The sequence below is a fragment of the Aotus nancymaae genome, unplaced genomic scaffold, assembly GCF_030222135.1.
Source record: "Aotus nancymaae isolate 86718 unplaced genomic scaffold, 86718_ANA_hifiasm-v0.15.2.pri h1tg000011l, whole genome shotgun sequence".
Classification (NCBI taxonomy): Eukaryota; Metazoa; Chordata; class Mammalia; order Primates; family Aotidae; genus Aotus; species Aotus nancymaae.
The window spans coordinates 78,411,652-78,426,826 of record NW_026988422.1 but is presented as its reverse complement, the minus strand read 5'-3'; the positions used below and the strand labels follow the sequence as shown (position 1 = coordinate 78,426,826).

The 15,175-nt window shown below is 36.4% G+C and overlaps 1 protein-coding gene across 5 annotated transcripts in view; it reads left to right on the top strand.

Annotated features, from left to right (window-relative positions):
• Positions 1–15,175, top strand: part of DICER1 (dicer 1, ribonuclease III) — a 70,941-nt gene that overhangs the window by 40,080 nt on the left and 15,686 nt on the right. For all 5 annotated transcript variants that reach the window (XM_012458292.2, XM_064375194.1, XM_021666531.2 and 2 more), the window contains 12 exons: positions 726–968; positions 1,595–1,749; positions 4,186–4,318; positions 5,162–5,237; positions 5,935–6,074; positions 8,810–8,989; positions 9,210–9,423; positions 9,539–9,692; positions 10,780–10,962; positions 11,240–11,345; positions 11,772–11,947; positions 12,929–13,709. In XM_012458292.2, the coding sequence (XP_012313715.1) occupies positions 726–968; positions 1,595–1,749; positions 4,186–4,318; positions 5,162–5,237; positions 5,935–6,074; positions 8,810–8,989; positions 9,210–9,423; positions 9,539–9,692; positions 10,780–10,962; positions 11,240–11,345; positions 11,772–11,947; positions 12,929–13,709 (2,541 nt within the window). The remainder of the gene's footprint in view (positions 1–725; positions 969–1,594; positions 1,750–4,185; positions 4,319–5,161; positions 5,238–5,934; positions 6,075–8,809; positions 8,990–9,209; positions 9,424–9,538; positions 9,693–10,779; positions 10,963–11,239; positions 11,346–11,771; positions 11,948–12,928; positions 13,710–15,175) is intronic.

The window sequence follows — 15,175 nt, the reverse complement described above, 5'->3', positions numbered from 1 at the left end:
AGCTATCTGAAAAACCAATTTTCTGTCTTAATTGCCATCAACCAACTTATTTTCTGTGATTGGATTGATGTCACACAACTGCATTTCGTGGAAAGACAAAACATGTATAACCGTAACTGTTACACATTCCATATGACTGTGAATTAACAAACTGAAATCTTTTCCTAGAAAGTGTTTTCTTTTTTTCATTTAAAGAGTTATCTTGTTTGAATACTTAAAAAAAAATAGCACTGTATTTTGTAGATTTTAGCTTAAATTTTTTTGTGCTTTTTAAGATTTTAATACAGGAAACAGTGTTGTAAAGATGCTAAAACCTAACAACATGTTCTGGCTTGTACACAAAAAACTATTTAAAGTTTATTATTTAACTTAAAATTAACAGAATAATTCCCATTGAAGGCCTTTTCTACATTGTAGCTTTTTGATAATACCCAAATTTGGAGAGTCCAGGAGCCAGTCTGATAGATCTAACTGTCTGAAAACTAGCTTATGTTACCATTTAATTTATCCTGAATCGGAGAGTGTCATTAAATCAGTTTCTTTGTCCATGTGTCCATGCATCCTGAGTTTTCTGTGATATTGTCGTCTTCTTTAGCCTGGCCTTAAGGGTTTAGAATGCCCAGAGTATGTATGTCAGAAATGACAGTTGTCATTTACTTTTACTATATATTTTTTTTTTGGTGGAAATTTTCTTAGAAGTTCTTTTCTTGGTGGATTTTTTTCAGGTACTTAGGAAATTTCGAGCACATGAGACCAACCTGCTTATTGCAACAAGTATTGTAGAAGAGGGTGTTGATATACCAAAATGCAACTTGGTGGTTCGTTTTGATTTGCCCACAGAATATCGATCCTATGTTCAATCTAAAGGAAGAGCAAGGGCACCCATCTCTAATTATATAATGTTAGCAGATACAGACAAAATAAAAAGTTTTGAAGAAGACCTTAAAACCTACAAAGCTATCGAAAAGGTAAGATCAGCAAATTAATATGTGCTGGCAGATTGGGAACAAAAATTAATATGGTTTCTTTGTTCTTCTCTGTATTCATAGAAACAGATGAGTTTTATCTACAGGCAGCAATTTCAAAAGAGGTGTACCCTGTGTACATAGTAAGGAAGTTGAGACTGATTACAAAGACTCAACAGTGTTGTACAAAGGGTTTGAAAGGGCACGATAAGATAACAGTGAAAATGGTTATCATATACGTTATTGGGGATGGATGTCTGGGAGATTGCATTGTAAATATGGACAGTAATTGACTGCTTGAGTTACTGAGTGATTGGAAAGTGATGACATAGTAGTTGCATTCTGAAAGACTGACAGTCATGTCTGTGTGTGTGTGTGTGTGTGTGTGTGTGTAGGCAGGCACAGTATAGTATAGACTTTGTACCATATGGTGAAGGTCTCCATTTGATTGGAACTGGGAGGGATTCGTTGGAAGATGTCTGCAGCAGGTGACGTGACTTTAGAGTATTGAAGTATGTTTAGGAGAGAGAGATTTCCAAGAGAATTTTTTTCTGTAGGTACAGTGGCAGACAGCATATGGCAAAGAAGACATGTGTTTTCATTGTAAGTTCTGTTTTTTAAATGTTCAGATCTTGAGAAACAAGTGTTCCAAGTCGGTTGATACTGGTGAGACTGACATTGATCCTGTCGTGGATGATGATGACATTTTCCCACCATATGTATTGAGGCCTGACGATGGTGGTCCACGAGTCACAATCAACACTGCCATTGGACATATCAATAGGTATGGCATCAAGTCATTTGTGTGAAAAGTATGGGAATGTTGCACAGTTTAAGTCTAAACCTGTACATTTTGTATTGTTTACAATTTTGCATTTGCCAGTCTTCACTTAGACTTGCAGTATTTTTGATAAAGAGGTTACTTTTTAAATTTTTTTTTAATCAAAAGGCAAAAACAGTATCATGCAACAATAAAAGTTTAGTATTCCTTGGCAAGGCTAACATAATGAAGGCATTTTAAATTGGGTTTAATTTAATTTTACAATTGCCAACCAATTTTTTTCTGAATCCTGAAGTTTTTTGTTTTGTGCTATAACCATTGAATAATGTTGAATTTTCCCCTAGCAATAAAGTAAGATTGTGATAACCTAATTTATATTTTTGGGTACATTGTAATTTACTTTGTCCAGAGCTGATAAAATTTCTAAGAGCTAAGAAGAGCAGATGCATTCCTGGATTATATATCAGGATAATTTCTATTCAGAGACAAAATAAAGGAGCAAGTATAAGATTTTCTTTGTAACCTTTTATTTTGAAACAATTTCAAACTTTAAAGTGTTGTAAGAATACTAGAATTCACATATATCCTTCACCCAGACACCAAGAGAGACTCATCAAGTTTCATGAGAATGTTCTACAAAGCCAAAAGATCCACTGTAGAGTCAGGAGTTGTCATCATGCCCTGTTCTGACATCTTCCTTGTCTCCTTCAGTCTGGAACCATTCTTCAGTCTCTCCTTGACTTTAATGACCTTGAAACTTTGGAACATGACAGGCCGTCATTTTGTAGTCTGACTCTCAATCTGGGTTTGTCTGGTATTTTCTCATGATCAGACCCAGGTTACACATTTTTGGGCAGCACATCACTGAAGTGATGGTGTATTCTCCTCATCCCATCTTACCAAGTGGCACACCATGTTGATTTGTGCCCTTACTGGTGGTAACTTAGATCACCTGAGTAAAGCCTGCCAGTTTTTTCTACTGTAAAATTACCTTTCACCCCTTTTATAATTAATAAATATTTCATGGGGAGATAATTTGAAACTATGTAAAATTTATTCCTCTTCTCAGTTTAACTCATTAGTGTAAGCATTCTTTGATATTTTTTGCCCAAATTGATTATTACTATGATGACTACTAAATGATGATTTTCTAAATCCCTTATTTTGTGTTTATTAGTTGGCATTCTACCATCCATTTATCCTCTCCATTTATTCATTCTTACTATTTTTTAATGTCTGTGAACTTATGGACTGCTGTTTTATTTAATGAGTTATAATCCATCATTATCATTTACTGTTTGTTTTGATGTTAAAATTGTTTCATATTTGATCAGTGGGAACCCCTTAAAGCTAGTTTCTGTGTCTTTTTAACGTGTCACCATTATTTGTTGAATACTTCCTTGTTTTATGGCACAAGACATTCTAGACTGTCCCAGCCTTGATGTTGGAAATTTCCTCAACATAAAAGGGTCTGATTCCTTTTAGTGGAGAATGAGTTGTGGTTAGAAACCAAGAACTGGACACTGGATTTATTCATTGCTACTGGAATATTGCTACTGCCAGGCTTTTTTAATGGACAGAGCTAGAATATTTGTTTGTTCATGTTTACATCTGTATTTGTTTCAGTGTCTATCTGTTGATACCTCCATTTTTAGTGTGACACTAGAGGTTTCATTCTAGATTTCCTCTTTTTTGTCTTTGTACCTCCTTTCTCTAATAGTGAGAAGTTTGGCTCCCGTTGTCTTCAGAATAATTAGTGTTCAGTCTTCCTGTATGTAGCTGTATATTGCTCTGTAGGGCTGCCACTGTGGTCGGGTGCCTTGCTGCACAGGCCGCAACCTCACAGGGTTGCTGCCCATTCCAGCACCCTCCTGAGGAGAGTCCTGTCCCAGCATCCCTTTCTGGCTAGCTTTCTGCCCTACTCCAACCTTCCCTGGTGCTGCTGCTCGGTGAGCTGCTTGTTCTGCTGTCCTCTTTGTGACAGCACTGGGCTGTCCTGCCCTCTTCCTTACACATCCTGGTAGTTGTTGGCTAATGTAAGATGATTAAGGAACAAACACTGGCAGTATGTTTTCCTACAGATTCAGAACAATACTTTGTACTCTTTCTGTTCTGGTAACACTCGACACGTGGCTATTTAAATTCAAAATTCAATTTAAAATAAAATAAAAAATAGAGTTTCGTAGTTATTCTTGTCACATTTCAAGTGCTCACCAGCCACTGCCTTGTTGGACCTCGCAGATATAGAACATCTTTCAGAATTTCTGTTAGACAGCACCATACTGTCTTGTTGAAAGTTTGAAGCAATGAAATTTAAATGCCACATATAAATACAAATCCAGTAGAGAAGAGACACATGACAAATCAAACTTGAGACTGTAAATATCAGTATTTTCTCAGTTGTAGATTCAGCCTCAGAATTTTTCTTTTTCTTCACAGATACTGTGCTAGATTACCAAGTGATCCGTTTACTCATCTAGCTCCTAAATGCAGGACCCGAGAGTTGCCTGATGGTACATTTTATTCAACTCTTTACCTGCCAATTAATTCACCTCTTCGAGCCTCCATTGTTGTAAGTTTAGAAAAAGAAATGATTGTTATCTCTTAAAATATGTCATTAGTGGAAGTTTTTGAGCTTTTCTAAGACTTGCAAGTTACAGGTAGATTTGATTTTAAAATCTACTTTCATGAGCAAGAGCCTTGTGTTGACAGATCAAAAATAAAAATGAAAAACAAATTTACTTTCAAAAGTAGATCTATAACTCTTTTGTAGTCATCTAGATGTTCATGTTTGTAACTGTCTAATTTACAGACACTTAGAACTGGACTAGGTGATCTCCGAAGTTTCTTCTAAGATGTTACGAACATACACATTTTTGACAGAATGATTCAACTGTGGCTTAGACACTTTGATATAAAATTTATTAGAGATCATTGCATTGTTATAGTTATTTTGTTGGTGACTCAAAAATTCGCTTTTTATAAATACTATTCTTGGTCTCAGTACTGATTTCCAAATATTCCAAGATAACTAGTTTCTATTGCACATAAAAAGCTGCTCAATACTATTAATGTTATAGCTGTTTCTTGATAAATCTTTATTTTGTCTTTTTGTTACATATTTGTCGATTAGTAAAAATAAGATACTTAAAATCTTACTGAAAATTAAATTCATCAAAATTGTAAAATCTTAATTATGACTTAGTTTTTACTGAGCAGGACTTTTAAAGATGAATACTTCAAATATGGAGATTAGGGATTTTTAAAAAACTCTTTGGAATTTTTAAAAATAAAGAATTTTGTTTTGGTAAATTGAACTTTAAAGATGTTGGGGCAGTGGTTTCATAGGTGTTTTGTGTGCTAGAGGTAATATAGCTATGTGCATATACAATGGAAAGGTTTTTGTTATTTTCAGGGTCCACCAATGAGCTGTGTACGATTGGCTGAAAGAGTTGTAGCCCTCATTTGCTGTGAAAAACTGCACAAAATTGGTAAGGACATTTGAAAAGCATATACAAATAAAAATAAATTACAAACAGTGTAAAGAAAATATAGAGGACTTGATAGATCTCTAAGGATTTTGTAGAGCTATGCACTTGCTGCTCTTAGAGTACTTTGGTGAATGTAAGTGTGTTGGTAACTTGGAGATCCTACAGTGTTGTGGGAGCTCTTTGTTTTCCATAGCTTAACTACAGACAAGTGTCATTGATTTGCTGTCTTTACTGACTCCCTTTAAATACATAAAGGTCTTTTCTTAATTGTTGTATCGTATACCATGAACACTTGTGTCTTATTGTATCAGTCTCTCAAATTAATCTACACTAGTGTAGAAATTCTTTTTTAAAAAATAGACTCAGTTTTTTTTTTTTTAATCCTGCTCCTTCTGTATAAGTGGACCCATTTTCTATGGCTTTTTTATTTAGCATTCATATGTGCCAATGTCATGTTTAGATGTTTTTGTTTCTGAGCCTTAGGACAGAATTTGCTGTCCTGCCCGTATTGAATATATGGATGCCAAAATAGACTTTACCTGAAGCGTGAATCTGATTACTTTTACATTGTAAAAGGCAAAGGTGCTTTAGTTTTCATTACTTTTCTAGGTCCTGCTAACATAGTTGTGTTCTAGATTACTTACTAATTAATTAGGCAAAATATGGATTTTGTTAATTCTCTGTTTAAATTTCTTAGGCGAACTGGATGACCATTTGATGCCAGTTGGGAAAGAGACTGTTAAATATGAAGAAGAGCTTGATTTGCATGATGAAGAAGAGACCAGTGTTCCAGGAAGACCAGGTTCCACAAAACGAAGGCAGTGCTACCCAAAAGCAGTTAGTATTGGTTAGAACAGAGTCAAAACTAGTCTTTCTGACTTCACTTCCTGCTATATCCTGTCTCAGTTCCTCTGCTTATTGGGCTTCCCACACCCTTGCAGTCTGGCCCACTCTGGATCTCAGCTCCTTTCTCCCATTCACAGCTTCTCTCTGATCAGTCCCTTTCCTTCCTTGTGCGCCGTGGGTGCTCTTCCACTTCAGAGGTTGCTTTTGTTTTTCTCCTCAAGGATTCTTGGACCCATCTCTCATATTCTACCCAGAATGAATTTATTTCATTTAAAGAGACATTCTTCGTTTCATTCATTTTAGTGGTGTGATTCTTGTTTTACTTATAATTTGGGGCAAAGACAGAAGAGGATTTGTATGATAAAATAAGCAAGTGAGAAGATGCCCTCTCAAGATGACAGGTACACTGGAAGGGAGAAGCACAAATGTTCATTAAGAGTTAGGATGCGGGCTATTGGGAATCAAAATAAGTTACTTCCATGGAATGTTTCTAACTCAATCTGTGGGCATTCTAGCAGAGTTCACACATGAAAGCATCTCTAAATCTGACTTCTAGTAATAGCCATAATGGGCTGAAGCATTTATTTTTAAAATATGTGTTAATATTTTTACCTCATAAGAACCCCAAGCAAAAGCAGCATTTTACTGTGTGTAGTAGTCCCGCTTACCCTTGGAGGATGTGTTCTAAGACCCACAATGGAAACTGCAGATAGTACCAGTCCTCTAACAGCTCGTCATTGTTTCATTATAATGTCGATGAGGAAAAACACATTCATTCCTAGCCAGGGCCACTGTTTATGTGGAGTTGGCACGTTCTCATATCTGCTTACTCCGGTTTCCTCGTACATCCCAAAATGTGGACATCAGCTGATCTGCTCTGCCCCACTCTTGAGTGAGCATGGGAATGCGTGAGTGTGTGCCCTGCCACAGGGTGGTGTCCTGGCCGGGACGGGTTCCCGCATGGAGCCCTGAGCTGCTGGGATAGACTCTGGCAGTCTTGGTCCTGAACTGGAATTAGTGGGTGAATAATCATCTTCCTTGTTTTTATTCATCTTTCTTAAGTGTATGTATGGCTCACATTTATTATAATGTTTAATATTAAAAGTTTTTTTAATTTAGATATTTGATGATATTCTTGTCACCAGAAATATGCTGGAGGAACTTAACTGGTTTATGTCAATTAGCCTTTGGGAAAATTGGTTTCTTTCTACTTTGTTTCCCTTAGCCAGTATCTAAGAACCTCCTGAAGACATTAATTGAGGACTTATAGCATATATTATGCTTTTAAAAATAGGTTTATACATATTTGTGGTAGTTTAAGGTATAAATTAGGTACAGTAATAATAAAATAGAACAACTATAACCATATACTATAATAAAAATTATGTGAATGTGGTCTCTCTCAAAATATTGTACATAACCTATTTATTGGACCATAACTAACCTCAGGTAACTGAAACCATGGAAGCTGCAGATAAGGGGGGCTGCTATGCTTGTATCTTAGCCTAAATATGTGGTTCTTTGGTTTTGCTTATGCAATTTTACTGAGTTTTTACTTTAAAAAATTTTGCATCCCGCTTAGCATTTTCAAAATTCAGAATCCTGTTAGTTTTTTTAAAAATCATGAACATTACCCATTTTCCCAAAATACTTGTTTCAATTGTTTCGAAAAGCATAGTACTGGCTGGGTGTGGTGGCTCACACCTGTGATCCCAGCACTTTGGGAGGCTGAGGCAGGAGGATCATTTGAGGCCAGGAATCTGAGACCAGCCTGGTCAACATAGTGAGACCTTGTCTCTACAAAAAAAGAAAAGCGTAGTACTGCCTGGCATCCTGTTTAATTGATACATTCTGTATTTTCTGATTCTCTGTAAATTATAACTGTCTTTTAGTGTTTTTGTACCTTTTAACTACAGATGCAATTCTTTTTTATTGAACCTCAGAATTTGCAAGACCATAATCTGAAGGATTGTGTTAATGTTGAAAGCCTAGCAGCAATCTCAATTTAATTATGGTTCACTCACATAATGAGGGAGCCATTACAAATGATATTGGTTCCTATTGACCCTGACAAATAATTCACTTTACAGTAACTGGGGATAAAAATTAGGTTATCTCACAAACACACACAGACATGCACATACCCTAATATATACCAGTGTTGTGTGATTTTATTTGTATTGAAAAATATAAATGTGTATGTTTCTATATATTTATACATTGAAAAAAGTCTAGGAAATTGTACAGTATATCTAAATGTTAATAAAGGTTATCTTTCAGTGGTTTTTAAAACTTTATTTTTATTTTACCTTTATTTTCTGATACTGGGTTATTTTTTTTTAACTTTATTTTCTGATACTCTACAGTGACTACTTAGAAAGCCCAAGGAAGAGATGCGTTTTCTTCTCAAAAGAGATCAAATGAGTAGTATTTTTAAAAAGGCCCTACAGTGTTGGATTGTTTTATATGTAATTTTGGTATTAGCTGTATAGTCAACAGTGCATTATAATATATGTGAACTTGGGCCACTGTCAGCAGCCTCTGCGTGAGATTCGCTGACTTACCCAGCAGGGTTAAGTAATTAAGAGGTGTCATGCCTTGGGTATTTTCTTAGCTTTTTCTCATCAGCTTTTAGTAAAGCCAGGATTAATTTGTTTCCTTGCTTACATCTGGAAAAGAGGGTATTATACTTGAGCATGATGCTTACTTTTCCTTTCCAACTCTAGATTCCAGAGTGTTTGAGGGATAGTTATCCCAAACCTGATCAGCCCTGTTACCTGTATGTGATAGGAATGGTTTTAACTACACCTTTACCTGATGAACTCAACTTCAGAAGGCGGAAACTCTATCCTCCTGAAGATACCACAAGATGCTTTGGAATACTGACAGCCAAACCCATACCTCAGGTAGATATTTCATAATGACAAAAACATCTTGCTTAAGAAAAGGAAAAAACAAAAAACTAGTACTAAGTACTTTTTGTTACCTCAGTATGTTTAATATTTAAAGATTAAGATACCTCTTGTATTTCTCCACTGGAAAGCATAATTTCTCTTCCGAAGTTAACTGTAATGGAATAAAATATCTGCTAACTTTGAGGGGTACTTTGTTTTTCCTTTTGCTAAGATTCCACACTTTCCTGTGTATACACGCTCTGGAGAGGTTACCATATCCATTGAGTTGAAGAAGTCTGGTTTCATGTTGTCTCTACAAATGCTTGAGTTGATTACAAGACTTCACCAGTATATATTCTCACATATTCTTCGGCTTGAAAAACCTGCACTAGAATTTAAACCTACAGACGCTGATTCAGCTTACTGTGTTCTACCTCTTAATGTTGGTAAGAAAAAAATCTCATTTGATAACTCTAAATTAGACACATATACAAATATATAGCTTATGAAACTATCTGTATCATGTTTTAACAAGCTAAAGAGTCTTTTTTCTCTTCTAAGTTAATGACTCCAGCACTTTGGATATTGACTTTAAATTCATGGAAGATATTGAGAAGTCTGAAGCTCGCATAGGCATTCCCAGTACAAAGTATTCAAAAGAAACACCGTTTGTTTTTAAATTAGAAGATTACCAAGATGCAGTTATCATTCCAAGGTAGGTATTTAAATGGAAAGGAAAGTGGTGGTGATACTTTGTTTTAAAAGATGCACTTATTCACATGGGAATATAATTGGGCTGTGACTTCAGCATTGTAATTACTAATAGGAAATATATTAGTCAGGCATGGTAATGCATGTTGTAATTACAGCTACTCAAGAGGCTGAGGTGGGAGGATTGCGTCAGCTCAGGATGTCTAGGCTGTGGTAAGCTGTGATCACAGCACTGCACTCCAGCCTGGGCAACAGATCAGGGGGGAAAAGAAAGAAAACATAAGTAATCTATTAAGGTGGACCTGTTCTCTCCAGTTTACTTGCTTAAAAAATAATACCTAAAACATTATAGGTAAGGAATTTTACTTTGTAAAGGGTCAGATAATCTAATGTTGATAGACTTTCTTCTTAAAATCTCCATCTTTTATTCTCCAAAGTCTTATAGAATTTGATTATAAATAATAATAATATCATTTCTTAAAATTTTTATAAAGAATAATATTAAGCTCTGTGAAAATAGTAAATCTGGAATTTTTTTTCCTTATTTTATAAAAATTTGGGGAATAGAGTTTTGGAGCAGTAAAATTAAATACAGGCAGTTTTCAAATAATTATAATACTGGTTGTAATTCAGTCTTTCATTGCTTTTTTTTTTTTTTTTTTGCGCCTCAGAACCATATTTTAAATGTTATCAGGACTATCACTGTCATAGATGATGCAGTAATACATTTTATATGACAAGTGTCTTTAATGTTTAGCATTAGTAATATACAAAGTATTTACTCTGAATAGTATAAATTTTTTATGCTGTTTATATTGTTGAAATAGATAAAGGTGCCATATAGCTTCATGTGTCATCAAAATGTGGATATTTAGAACAAGAATAATAAAGTGGGACAATAATGTGTCAGTTTTTACTTGATAAAAATATAGTTCTTAAATCCTTGAAATATATTTGGAATTAAAATTTTTATTGTTACTTATTTTTAATCTTTTGAATTCTTAATCATCATTTCCATACTAAAAACAGTTGTGTTTTGAGAATTATTGATTTAAACCAAAAGGCAACTGTTCTTTGTCTTTCCTTTTTAGATATCGCAATTTTGATCAGCCTCATCGATTTTATGTAGCTGATGTGTACACTGATCTTACCCCACTCAGTAAATTTCCTTCCCCTGAGTATGAAACTTTTGCAGAATATTATAAAACAAAGTATAACCTTGACCTAACCAATCTCAACCAGCCACTGCTGGATGTGGACCACACATCTTCAAGGTAAGGGGCTTCAGAGATGACACTGGAATTGCACTTGAGACATTCTCACCAGACATCACTGGATATGCAGAGGTTCACTGTCCCCCTGCCCACCTGTGGACTATCTGAATTCAGGAGATGCTTTGCACACACACTTGCCCAAGAGGCAGGGTAGCCCAGGAGGCTGTAGTTTAAATGAGCTCTTCAGGTGGTTTTCGGGCACAGTGAAGTTGGAGAACCACTGTGAACATGTACTCATTTTTGTGTGTTTGACAAAATTGTTTTGGAATTCTTGCAGACTTAATCTTTTGACACCTCGACATTTGAATCAAAAGGGGAAAGCTCTTCCTTTAAGCAGTGCTGAGAAGAGGAAAGCCAAATGGGAAAGTCTGCAGAATAAACAGGTAATGAGTTAATTGTACTAGCATAACTTACTATTTGTTTGAGTATTAAAGATTATTAAAGATAAGTTTGAATTTTATCAAGTTAAATGCATGATTCGTTAATTTTTTAGAAGTTACCTAATCTTCAGATTTTATTTTGTTTTAATCAGTATTATGTATTGAATGTTATTTGAATGTTCCTTTTGGTAAACATTGAAAGTTTTGTTTTTATACTTGGCCTATTAATGTAGCACAAAATCATTCTCATAAATCATATAATAAATCCCATTTGACCTTAGAGGATTATTTTTACAAATATTTTTCAAAATTAGGTTTTACTAGCATTTATGATTTTCTTTATCCATTAGTAAAATTGATCTTTTCTTTTTTAAATTCTTTTGTGTGTGTGCTTTGTATTTATCTGTCCATTTTTCCCCTTGCTTGAAGATACTGGTTCCAGAACTCTGTGCTATACATCCGATTCCAGCATCACTGTGGAGAAAAGCAGTTTGTCTCCCCAGCATACTTTATCGCCTTCACTGCCTTTTGACTGCAGAGGAGCTAAGAGCCCAGACTGCCAGCGATGCTGGTGTGGGAGTCAGATCACTTCCTGCAGATTTTAGGTATGCCTGTGCAGTCAGCCAGAAAGAACACAGATTACGAGATCCTGTTTGCAAAAGAACAGAATTAAGTTTAAATTGTATATAAAATAATTATTAAGTAAAAAGAAAATATGGATATCTTATGCTTTCGTCAAGTCTCAGAGGGAGATGAGAGCCTTAAGGTCAGAAATAACCATTACTTCTTCAGCCAAAACGGTTGGAGTGAGAATGAAATCATTCTTTGTTACTGTGTCAGCATTTTCAGTCTGTTTTTTCTTTTAAAAATCCAAATATATGTTAAAAAGCAATAGCCTCAGCATGTTCTTTGTCTTCATTATTTTCTTCTCATTTACTAATGGGAAGAAAGTCTCTGCATTCTAAAGAAACTGTTGGCTTAAGGATTCCCACTAATTTTGGTTATCCAGTTGGCAATACCAAGACTATTCTAGGGATTGAAGGAATTTTAAAATATAATAGGAATAACCACAATGTTTGTTTAGTAGTTACTACAGTGCCAAACACTAGCTTAAATGCTGTACCTTGTGTTAGTTAGCTCATTTAATCATTAAGACAGTGCTGTGAGTTAGGAATTGTTAGCCCTGTTTTCAGGTGCAGAAGTTGAGGCACAGAGAGTTTATGTAAGTTGCCCAAAGTTACTCTGGGTTAACCAGAGTGCCTGGGGTTCCAGCCCATGAAGCTAGGCCCTCATATATGAGGTCCTGCAGGATGCTCCCAAGCTTCATGACCTTAACTACCACACTGTGCTCTAAGCCCTATAGTCTAGAGCCAGAGATTAAAGCAGTAGAGAAAATCATGTCCCACTTTATAATTTACATTGTGCAGAATTCCAAATAATGTTAATTTCTGGCCTGGGAACTTGCCGCTCTTCTAAAGAGTACATTTATAGGCATCTTTGTTTCTGTTTTTAAATTCAAATTGCTGTTGCTCTAAGCTGAGCTGTTGTGAAGAATCTGATGAAAAGTTATAAAAATGTCTTTGCAGATACCCTAACTTAGACTTCGGGTGGAAAAAATCTATCGACAGCAAGTCTTTCATCTCAATTTCTAACTCCTCTTCAGCTGAAAATGATAATTACTGTAAGCACAGCACAATTGTCCCTGAAAATGCTGCACATCAAGGTGCTAATAGAAACTCCTCTCTAGAAAATCATGACCAAATGTCTGTGAACTGCAGAATGTTGCTCAGCGAGTCCCCTGGTAAGCTCCATGTGGAAGTTTCAGCAGATCTTACAGCAATTAATGGTCTTTCTTACAATCAAAATCTTGCCAATGGCAGTTATGATTTAGCTAACAGAGACTTTTGCCAAGGAAATCAGCTGAATTACTACAAGCAGGAAATACCCGTGCAACCAACTACCTCATATTCCATTCAGAATTTATACACTTATGAGAACCAGCCCCAGCCCAGTGATGAATGTACTCTCCTGAGTAATAAATACCTTGATGGAAATGCTAACAAATCTACCTCAGATGGAAGTCCCATGATGGCCGTAATCCCTGGTACGACAGACGCTATTCAAGTGCTCAAGGGCAGGATGGATTCTGAGCAGAGCCCTTCTATTGGGTACTCCTCAAGGACTCTTGGCCCCAATCCTGGACTTATTCTTCAGGCTTTGACTCTGTCAAACGCTAGTGATGGATTTAACCTGGAGCGGCTTGAAATGCTTGGCGACTCCTTTTTAAAGCATGCCATCACCACATATCTATTTTGCACTTACCCTGATGCTCATGAGGGCCGCCTTTCATATATGAGAAGCAAAAAGGTAAGAGGTGATTCTTTTACTTTGAGCAGTTAATTATTTAGTGTGCCTGAAAGTGGTTTGCAGTGTTGGATAATTCCAGAGGATAAGAAAGTATCATGCTCAGAAATTGCTACACCAGCCGAGCACAGCTGCTCCCTTGTTCCACCAGAGCCAGCTAAAGCCTGTGGCAGAACCACCTGGCAGCTCATGAGTATTGCTTTACACCGATCACACATTCAGGTTTTGGGGCTTAGCTGATCTCCATGTGCCTTATTTATTGATTGAAATTCAGTTCAAAGGAAACTATGAAAGTGTGTGCATCTCTTGATCCTGCGGGGGATATGAAGAAATGTGCATTGTAGTCAGTCAAGGAGCTTCTGCTCTGTTGAGTTGAACACTTATTTGAGAGGGTGCATCTTGGTTTACAGGGCACACAGACATGAGTAAGACACGAGTCTTGGGGAGGAGCTCATCTCCAAGATTTTGGAGAGTGGTGGGGAGAGAGTAATAACAGGCGTCAAATAGCTTGGCAGCTCTCCAGTGGGAAGAGGGTGACACCAGAGTTCTGAGTAATAAACGCTCGACAGCTCAGAGGAAGTGTGTGCTCTTAAACTCAGCATGGAGTAAGATTTAAGAAATGAAGGTAAGATATTAAAGTGATGGTGGAAAAAAGTAAGTGTCACAAGGCAACATGAGCCTCCTGGACAGATACCTTAGAAAGCTGCTGATCACCCTCAGCCTTCAGAAGGAAGGAAGGAGCATCACTTGTGAATCAAGGATGACATTCATGGAGGAGGCAGGTTTATAGTGCGAAAGCAAAGTGAACAGATGGCAGACCGTGTCAGTGTCAGGGAAGCAGCCGTGGCAGCAGTCAGGAGTGTGGATACCTGAGAAAAGGCTTGAAAAGGCAGGTAGGGTGAAGCTGTGTGTGAGAGGTCTTGAATGCTAGGCTAAGGTTTGCACGTGTTTTGAATGGAACTTCAATAGAAGGCACTGTTGAAGGAACATTGAGCAAGGAATTATTAATATTAATAAAGTGGTAGTTTAAAATGATTAATCTGGTAGCAGAATGTAGTGTGAGTTGAAAAGCAAATCCAAACCAACAGCAGAAGCAGAAAATGGGATAGAGCTAGAGTTCTGGTAGAGAGGAAGGGGCTGAGGTGAGTGAGAATTTCAGAAGAAATAATTTCAGCTAACACTTTAGAAGTGCTTACTCTGCACTATAAAAGATACTATAATCATAAATATATATATACACACACACACATATATACATATATATAAACCTAATTTAATTCTTATGATTCTGAGAGGTAGAAACTTTTATTTTCCCCATTTTATAGGTGAAGATGGGCTAGAGAAGTTAGCTTGCCCAAGGTTTCTTGTCAACAAAGTGGCAGAGCTTGGGTTGAATCCAGACAGCCTGGCTTTGGAGACCTTGCCCTTCCCCATCACACTAGCCATTCCTGATAGTACTGTCACACCAG